The sequence below is a fragment of the Syngnathus typhle genome, linkage group LG1 (genome assembly GCF_033458585.1).
Source record: "Syngnathus typhle isolate RoL2023-S1 ecotype Sweden linkage group LG1, RoL_Styp_1.0, whole genome shotgun sequence".
NCBI lineage: Eukaryota > Metazoa > Chordata > Actinopteri > Syngnathiformes > Syngnathidae > Syngnathus > Syngnathus typhle.
In genome coordinates, this window is record NC_083738.1 from 21,564,238 (window position 1) to 21,573,317 (window position 9,080).

The following is a 9,080-nucleotide window of genomic DNA, read 5'->3' on the forward strand; positions in this document are numbered from 1 at the left end:
GTCTTGTGACTCTTGCAGACAATACTCTTACACAACTCACTGCGTGCTAGTTTGACAGTCTAAGGCAAACTAACACATTGCATCCTCAATTTATTTTTGGGTTATACCTCAAAGACATCAAACCCCAACAATAGTCTTTGTCACACCATTTATTCATCATTTATTCATCTCCTGTGTGACAAATTGTTACTCTGGGCTACAGAAATCCCTTTGTATAGTTGTTTTCAAAATAACTGGAGCTGAAATTAATCACAAACTAAATACCATTGGGTGTGTGTTCAGATTGTTTCTACCATTACAACTGACTAAAGTTACATTTTTGGTCTCTTCAAATGTATACGTCTTGGCATTAAAAAGTAATTTGACAGTTGAACGGATGAATGCTGGCGGACTACAAAGTAACTGCAATTTAATGAACACATTCTCACTTTAATAATCCACATTAATATTAATCAAGAATTTGATAGAAGGCCAGTACCACTACCCGGTGATGAAAAGGGGTTTACCTCCATCCTATCCAATGGCATAGCAACCCATATCAGAGGCCACTTTTGGTGTTTGCACACACTGATGACCCAAGTAACAACTTCAACTAAGGCCTGATCTGATAGGCGTTGTGAGGCTTATTGTTCTGTGAGGATCCCAGCAGCTGTACTAGACACTGAGTGTTCTGTACCATGGGCTGGTACTGGCCTACATCGCACTGAGTCCCTCAATGATTGGGGGGGGGGGGGGGTGTTAGGTCAGGGGCTGCTTCCACAGATTGTTCTTCGAAGCCTCGCAAAAGCTGCACTTGGTGTTGCGTTAAAGCTACTTGAGCAACTCACCTGTTGTGTTCAAATGCAACTGTGGAAATACAAAAGGCGGTTTGTGACAAAATAACAGTTGGATGTGAGTGTACTAAGATAGTATTTGGAAAGACCGTCGGATATAAAAAAAAAAAAATCCTAACCACAAATGTACGTGGGTTCAATGTACAGTGAAACCTTAGCAGTCAAAATGCCTGAGGTCATAAAGTACATCATAATTCCCCTCTTGATTATCCTCTCAAGGATAAAGACCAATATAAAAAAAAAAAAAGTTTCATTGCGACACCATCACAGAAAATGACAATTTATGCAACTTTAAATGGGGAAATTAGTTTAAAATATGAAGTAACCTGCGTCCTGAAATGTTTCACTACTTGGTTTTGCTGCTTGTTTGTCTTTGTGTATTGAAAAGGAATGAAACAATAGCGCTATCAATAAAAAAAGATAGAGTGAAGATAATGTAATGAAGATTACATTTGAGCAGACTAGAACTAAAGGATGATAAAGTGGAAGCTTTAACTGGGAATAGATTTTATATTCATCGGGAAAGTTGATCTATTAACTTGTTTATTTGAAAACATTTGATTCTGTGGGCTTGAGGCCTGGTCTGCAAATTAGTATGACTTCTCTGACGGCAACCTCTTGACACACTTGCTAGGAATTAAAAGAGGAACTGGCAAAAAAAAAATCCATATTCTGGGTTCATGGGGAGAAAAATCTCATTTACGCAAAAAGTAAGGACACTTCAAGCTGCAGTCTAGTCACACTTTAATCTATAATTAAAGAGAATTTAAAGTAGCGTGTGCGTGGCCATAAATGGAGTACGGTTTTTCAGCCCAAGCGCCTGGTTGCCTGCGCTCTCTGGACTATTTCTGTATGCGACAAATCGCCATATTCAGCTACACAACCAATCACGGCTCAGCTTCAGAAAACTGACAAGCCGTGATTGGTTGTGTCCTGAAAACTGGGAACAAGCAGGTGAATATTAACTAATTCCACTTTCTATGAATTGTGACTAGCTGAAAATCGCACGTTTACATGGAGATAATCGTTGTCAGCAGTTGCCCGAAGGGTGTGTTGACTATCTGAATGTTTTGTGTCCAGGAGGTGGGTAGCACGCATTTTTTTTTGGTTTCCCACACGCTCGTTAAATCCTTAAATGGGTGTTTCAGTTTCACCTTTCTTCTTAACGGGTACTGCATCATTTCAGCTGAGAATGGCGCATATGTATACAGACATCTCTGTATCTATTCTCTTCACGCCACTGTTTGAGCGGCAGAAATTCTCTGGAGGAGCCTTTATGCATATATGGATGATGAGGATGCATTTGGAGTGCCACAAGCCTGGCGAGGCAACGCGGGTCAGGCGGGAGCAACCATGTGCGAGATAATTCAAAATAAATGAAGAAAGCTGAATTATTCAGACGTACAAACTGAGAATTCAACCTGGCTTTTGAACAGAAATGGATGAGCGCCAAAATATGACGGCCGCCTTTTAGCCCGTCCATCAAGTAAGATAAAAATCCACCCACTGGTTTCACTCAAGGTTCTGAGTTGAGAGGAGTCAAGGCTGCCCGTCACTATATTTCATCACGGTACAATCAGCCAGTGAAACTGCGACATTACATTTTCCTCCCGTTTGTTGCAGACGGGCTCTGTAGTGCAGTTGGCCGACCGCACAGGCAGCAAAACAAATGAGCGATTTTTGAAGGTGGATTGGCCGGCCGGCTAACTTGCGCTGTGAGAATAACGGCGGTTAAACTGAGCAGTGAGAATCAATATGCATTCTAATCAAAAAGGGCCTAATAAATCACACTGTCCTGTCTCGCACTGTTTGTGCGGCCTTCGGACGCTCTCAGCATTTAACTATTCACCAAAGAGACAACTCTTGTCTGCTCAAGGACTATTGTCTCTTATCTGTCAAAGGATTCACCACGCGTGTCTGACGAGTTGCATGAAAAAGTCACAGACTAGACAGCAATTAAGAAAGAAAGAATCACTTTTAAGTAAGAGTTTCTTAAACTGTTCATTTTATTGATCAGACTGGAGAGTCTTAGTTCAAAAATCAAAATGTTTTTTGTAAGAAATGGTTTTTGCATGATCAAAAAACACCAATCAAAAATGAAAATGAGCAATGCAGGTATGATTAGCATTCTCCCATTCCACACTCTAGTATCTGGAATTGCTTCGACACTGTCATGGCCATTAAGAATTACAGAACGCATAATTCCGTTGAATAACTGTTATACTCTTGATCAAGGGAATGTCTGCGAATGTCCCTGCTCAGAATTTCCTGGATCTGGAATGCAGTTGCTTTCAAGCATTCATATGAAAGAAACAATACTGTGAAAAAGGATTGCGTTTGACCTTGAATGTTGCACAGTTGTGAGTTGTCGCAGGTTTGCTGCTACAACTACTATCGCCTTTATGGCAGGCTCCACCTCTCTGAGAACACAGCGTTGCCTTCAAGGGCTTCAACCAACATCAAAGGAGACTGTGAGATTTTGCATTCCTGTCAGAAACATTACAACCTCTGGAACCCAGACACCCTCACCCCCATCCCACTCGAGTGCCTGGCAAAGAGGGAGCAAAAGCCTTGCTCATTCTAATGCTATTCTCAATGCGTCTCCCAGAAAATACACATGGAGCGAGAGTCAAGTGAAAACAAACAACATGGCTCATCTGGTGATTTGGGGAGAAGCACTTACGCGGTTCCCCATCCCCGCTCGTCCTCCCCCGTGGGTGAGCACAGGGTGGTGTGATTTAGGAGGCCGAGATAACAGCGCTGTGCGCATCCATGTCTGAGGTCTCTGCACAAAATCTTATTTACAGCTCACAGCGAAAGGAAAGTACAGCAGCAATCCTCTCCCGCACGGAGCGCATTTGAGCTGACCTGGCAAGACTCGAGAGATGGTCACACATCGGCGTTATTTGTATTTCCTACCTACGCTTGCAGACGCTGTACGGTTCAGGTTGCTTGTGCCAACGGGTTACTAGAATGAACAGTGTGACTACATTTCTGCTTTTTCGTGCAACTCCGAAGTCATTTCTTTCCTGTGAAACTGACATCATCTTGAGCGATATGAATTTGGAGGATGGGCTTTGTCGACCGTCCATCCTCCAAAACCCTAAAACTATAGCAGATATGGTTTCTTAGTTACATTACGACTTCCTTGAAAGACCACTCAAGCAATCCCTGCCGTATTATACACTAATTTAGATGCGCTGAAAGTCGTACCATTTAACAAGATCTTACACCTGAGTTGTAATGATTCTGAAAAATGTTTAAAATACAAATAATAATGCATCAATTTGATTTAACACAATCACAATTTTACTACAGTGCTGAATTTGCCACTTTATACATGTATTCAAGGATGCTTCCGATATTGTAACGTTCTCTACTCAGTATCGGTGATAACTCGTAGTGGTATCGGATGCGGCATTGACAATATCAACATATATAAAAATCAGTAATAAACATCCTTACTGTTGTACAGTAAATCTAGGAAGGTGCTTCTTTTTCTTTGCTTTTAAATGTCTTAAAACATTTACTTAAAAATGTTTTGTTTTAAACGCATGTGGAGCACATTGAGTTCCGGTGTATATGAAATAAAGTTGCCTTCTTGCCTCTCGAAGTCACACACGTCTATATTCGTGAAGCATGGCTCCGTTGTACCAACAATTTGATCACTTCAGTAGACGTGGGTGAGTGAGCTGAAGGAATCCCTGCGTGACCTTAAAATTGGGAAGGGGTGAGGGGGGGTCAACTTGCAATGGTTCGTGACTCCCTGACTCACGTGAACTTGCCTCGCTAAGCCCTCTGCCTCCGATTGAGCCCAACAGCTGTGAGCAAACAATTTATACCCAGCTCGCAAGCAGCACTTAATAAAGCTAGCTTCGGATCCAAACCAGGCGAGAGATTCATGCGATAACCCCGCGTGTGTGCGGATGTCAGCCAGTCACACACACTGATACATACCAGTCGGTTGAGGCTTCTTCGTAGCATCTTGATTTCCTCAACTCTCCCCGGCGGCTTCGGTTCCACTGTTCCCCCGCCGCGCGCCCCAGCTCGAACAACTTTACATGTAAATATTACTGAAGCTAGCTCCTCCTCGGCTATCTATCTTCTACTCTACGGACGTTAGTTGGAAATTGCGCGGCGGCGACGCTACATCCTTTCCCTTCGTCTTGTAGTCGTAGACTCTGCCACCGAGTCACCATTCGCATCCTCTCTCGCCCAAGGGTCTCGCCGTCGTGGTTCTCCCGTCGCGCTTCTTCTTCCCTTCAAGGCTCCGGGCTCGAGCCGACGCGGACATCTCGCTCGCTGGTTGACTGGCGGCTCCCTGGCTGACTGGTTTGGGCGCCCTGTTGCTGCCGCCAGGAACCGGGTTGACTCGCGTCTTCGCCTGACTCACAGTGATACCGGAAACTGCCGTTAAAATCGGTGAACTTGTGATTACCGGCGACGCGTGCCGGTGGCGTCACCACCCGAGCGAAGAAGTCTCCGTGAGTGGAGTGGAGCGGAGTGGCCGTCTGCTGGTAGCGTCTTTTCCCAGTAAAGGATTGCTCGCCCCTCCCGACTGAAGGTGCGGCAACTTTGCCCCCCGGTGCACTCTGGGTAACGTGGTCCTGAGGACTACAAGAGCCGCTTCCGCAACTCCCTTCCTTCAAGTGAGCGTCTGATTTGAACGTGAGGTGTGACGTCAGGTTGAATGGTGTTTTTGTTTACGTCGTTACATTCAAAACTTTCACTTCTTTTCATCCAAAAACTACATTGCAGTACCTTAAAATTGGGGTTTCCTCTTAGCAGGTATGTCAATATTGCACCACTGTTCAAAAGTTTTAGGTCACTCACCATTGTCCTTATTACATTCTGTATTTGCATATTGTATCTCACGAAATGAAGTGCATCTTCTATATATATATAACCTGCTTTATCTGCTGCCCTATAAATGAATGAATAAACAAATAAATACATAAATTTACAAAAAAACATCCGTTGGAAATGGTGTACTGTGGCATTCCTTTTCATCTATTAAAAAAAAAAAACAATTTACTAGATTGTATGTATGTTGAGGCGTGGTACATCCCAACTTGCTTTGTAGTACTCCTGGTAAATAAATACTTGTTCCTTATATTGGCTTTGGAGTGAGTTGTCTGTGATGTCTTTGACAATGACAGTCAAAATAAAAAAATGTCTCGGATGAAAGGACAGGATGGAAAAATAAGTTTGAACGTCAAGTGGACATTCAGTGTGTAATGACTCGACGTGAGTAAATTGTGGCCCGATCTTGGGTCAATGTGTCAGTCTTTGGAAGGCCTTACATTGACTGCTTACTTCCCTTCAAATTCACATACAGACATAAAATAACTGAAGAATTATCCTCTGGTGATCAGTAAAGCGTTTTAATGCGAGAAAATTATAGTAACTATGAAATGTACACGACAAATTATTTGACCTTCCCTTCCATCACACACACGCACGCACACACGCACACTCTTCTGCTTATAACTTGTAGTGAACCCAATTGAAATAAAAACATATTTTGGAGTAAACTAAATAAACGTGGTTGTAGAAGTGTGAACACCCTTTTATAATCAATATAAGGAGAAAGAGCATGTGAATTGCCTCATTTCTTTTCCACAGCCTCTCCGTATTGAGCGAAGTAGTCGTTTGTCGCCCTCCAGTGGCAGTTATAGGCAATTACAAATCTCAGGGGTGACGCACAAATATTCACAGAACTTGTGTGTAAAAGATACTGCACTCTTACTAATCATTATACACAATTGAGAGTGAGAGTGAATGATAACACATACACTGTGCATTGGGTGTTGAATGTTGAGGTGGAGCTTGAAAGTGAAATTGGCACTTGCAGGTGGAAACTCGTTTGTATGGGTGTAGTGTGTGTGTAGCTGACTTTAGCAGCAATTTGCATGTGCCAAATGATTTGTAAGTCTCGCTGGGTGACCTGACCACTCCGTTTATTTGTCACAGGAATTAAAAACGCTCCATGTAATATGATTTGTAGAGCTGCAACATATTCAAAGCCCAAATCTTTTAAAGCAAACATGACAATCATAAGGCCACTGTGCAGTTCCAATCAATCAATCCAATTCACATCAGTTCCTCTACTGATTTTAGTCAGCATACAAAATCACTAAAAGCTATCACCACCCAAAAAAAGTTGGGCGAATTTAAAATGTCAAGAAAACACACTACATAAGTAGTGCAATTAAAAAAAAAAACTACTTTTTTAATGTGAAAATACGTTTTCAATTTCAACATAAAATAAGACTTTACAGAACTTATTGTCAATAATTTTTTATTTTAAATTGTTCCAAACTAGATTGCGGTTTTAGCCTAAAAAACAGTAATTTGTCTTTTCTCAGTACATTAGTATATCATCAAGAGAAAAAAAATACTGTGCGCCCAAATAGATGCGGCGCGGTCTTAAATTCTAGGCTCTACTACCACCTAGTGTCCTAATAGAAGAGACATAGATTTTTTTTTTGTTTTCATTTTTTATTTAATTCATAAATGTAAATAAAGCCAGTGGAAAACAATATGCGGTACATGTTTTCCAACATGTTTATCCAGTCTAATATGCAGTTTTTGACTATAGAAAATATTTTTGTCAAAACACTAGACACACTATATACATTTTGTATTATAATATAATCGATCTTAAATGAGTGAGATTCTAGATGACTATTCGGAGTCCACCTTTTGTGACGTTCAAACCAATTTTTAGTAATTAATTAATCATTTCAATATTTCAATTTATTTTAATTATATTTTTAGGCAAAAGCACTTCAAAGCCTTGAATATAAAACAAATAACAAATCCTAAATTCTTACACCGCGTGACAGACGCATTCATCGTAAATCGCACTCTGAAGACCGTGCAACAGATTGCTGTAATTCAAATCTCAATCCACAAGATGGTGACCGAGCAACACGAATGACGTACTGCGTCAATTCGGAGCTTGGAGGTGAAAGGCAAATTAAGGCCGCACAGTCAAATATACATTGAACAAAATAATTTTGGAGGTGTGGTGGGGGAGGGTCAATCAAGAACACAAATGTTATTTTTTAAATACGAATCATGAAAACATTAGGTTATATCCTTGTGTAAACCAGGATCATGGATTAATGATACTGCTTGTCAAGGCTGTTAACAGAGATAACAAATATAATAATAATAATAATAATAATAATAACAATAATAATAATAATAATAATAATAATAATAATAATAATAATAATAATAATAATGACATATTTAAAAGTATATATATTGCTAAGCAAGGTCTACAAACATGTACATGCATATTGGCAACAGGAAATCAAAATATTCCCTTGCGTTTATCAAATCCAGTTGGTATGATAGATACTTCCTATCCTATACATAAAAGCGTGTTCAGCTGCTAATTTAAAACGCAAAACAATTAGTAATTAAAATGGTAGGAGGCATATCCAATTCTGTGCTCACGCCAACCCCCAGACCGATAACCTTTAATACCTTACCTTTAAATACCTGACCAAGCTGTGTGATATGCCGAATTGAATCTGAATGCATTTGACCAATTCCCTCTGCATCGAAGCACTATATTTTTTAACAAAACAGGCATACTCAAATGTATCTAACCTCCATTAATGTCTTAAAAAATAATCCAGACTTTTCAACAAAACACGACAAAATGCTTTCATAGTGAGGGAAGATTTTTTAAAAACACTTTTCAGGTAGTTCCAAGCATTTAAGAGAGAGTAGTTATCCCAGTTCTTTTGTAGATAACTAAGTTCTGTCATACACAAGATATTAAAAGTTTTAATTTGTAGTGCATTAGAGACCAACCAAAAAAAGTCCCATCAGATGATCGACACTTTTGAATTGACGAACGGTTATGAGTCTTGGAGCAGGTGAAAATGCTCAAGAACGTAGAGATGATCGTGGACTTTGGGAAACATCCTTCACCACAGGTGTCGCTGACATTGTCCACATGCCGTGTCGAGATCTTGATTTTTTTTTTCTATTCACAACAACCTACTGACTCTTATTGACTCGCACGCTGTAAGAATGAAAACATGGGCAGGAAGAATTCTCTTGACCCATCACCTCTTCCAGTTCTTTCCCTCAGGTAGGTGCTACCAAACTACTACTGTACCGGAGCCAAATTGATAACTTGGCCAATAAATTTGGTTTGGAGTCACAGAATGTGCCCCAAAACACATGATGGATTTGTGAAAAAACACAAAAGGCCTTAGCTGT

At 40.6% G+C, this 9,080-nt stretch overlaps 1 protein-coding gene across 11 annotated transcripts in view; it reads right to left on the reverse strand.

Moving 5' to 3' along the window:
• The window catches only part of atp11c (ATPase phospholipid transporting 11C), a 30,273-nt gene extending 24,888 nt beyond the window's left edge, over window positions 1–5,385 (reverse strand). For 6 of the 11 annotated variants that reach the window (XR_009713717.1, XR_009713718.1, XR_009713716.1 and 3 more), the window contains exon 1: window positions 4,791–5,385. Coding sequence is in view for 4 of the 11 variants with exons in the window: in XM_061272322.1 (XP_061128306.1) it covers window positions 4,791–4,817 (27 nt within the window). In the remaining 7 variants the exon portion in view is untranslated. The remainder of the gene's footprint in view (window positions 1–4,790) is intronic. The other 5 variants (XR_009713715.1, XR_009713714.1, XM_061272306.1 and 2 more) reach the window with 1 other exon arrangement.
• Between the last annotated feature and the right edge of the window lie 3,695 nt (window positions 5,386–9,080).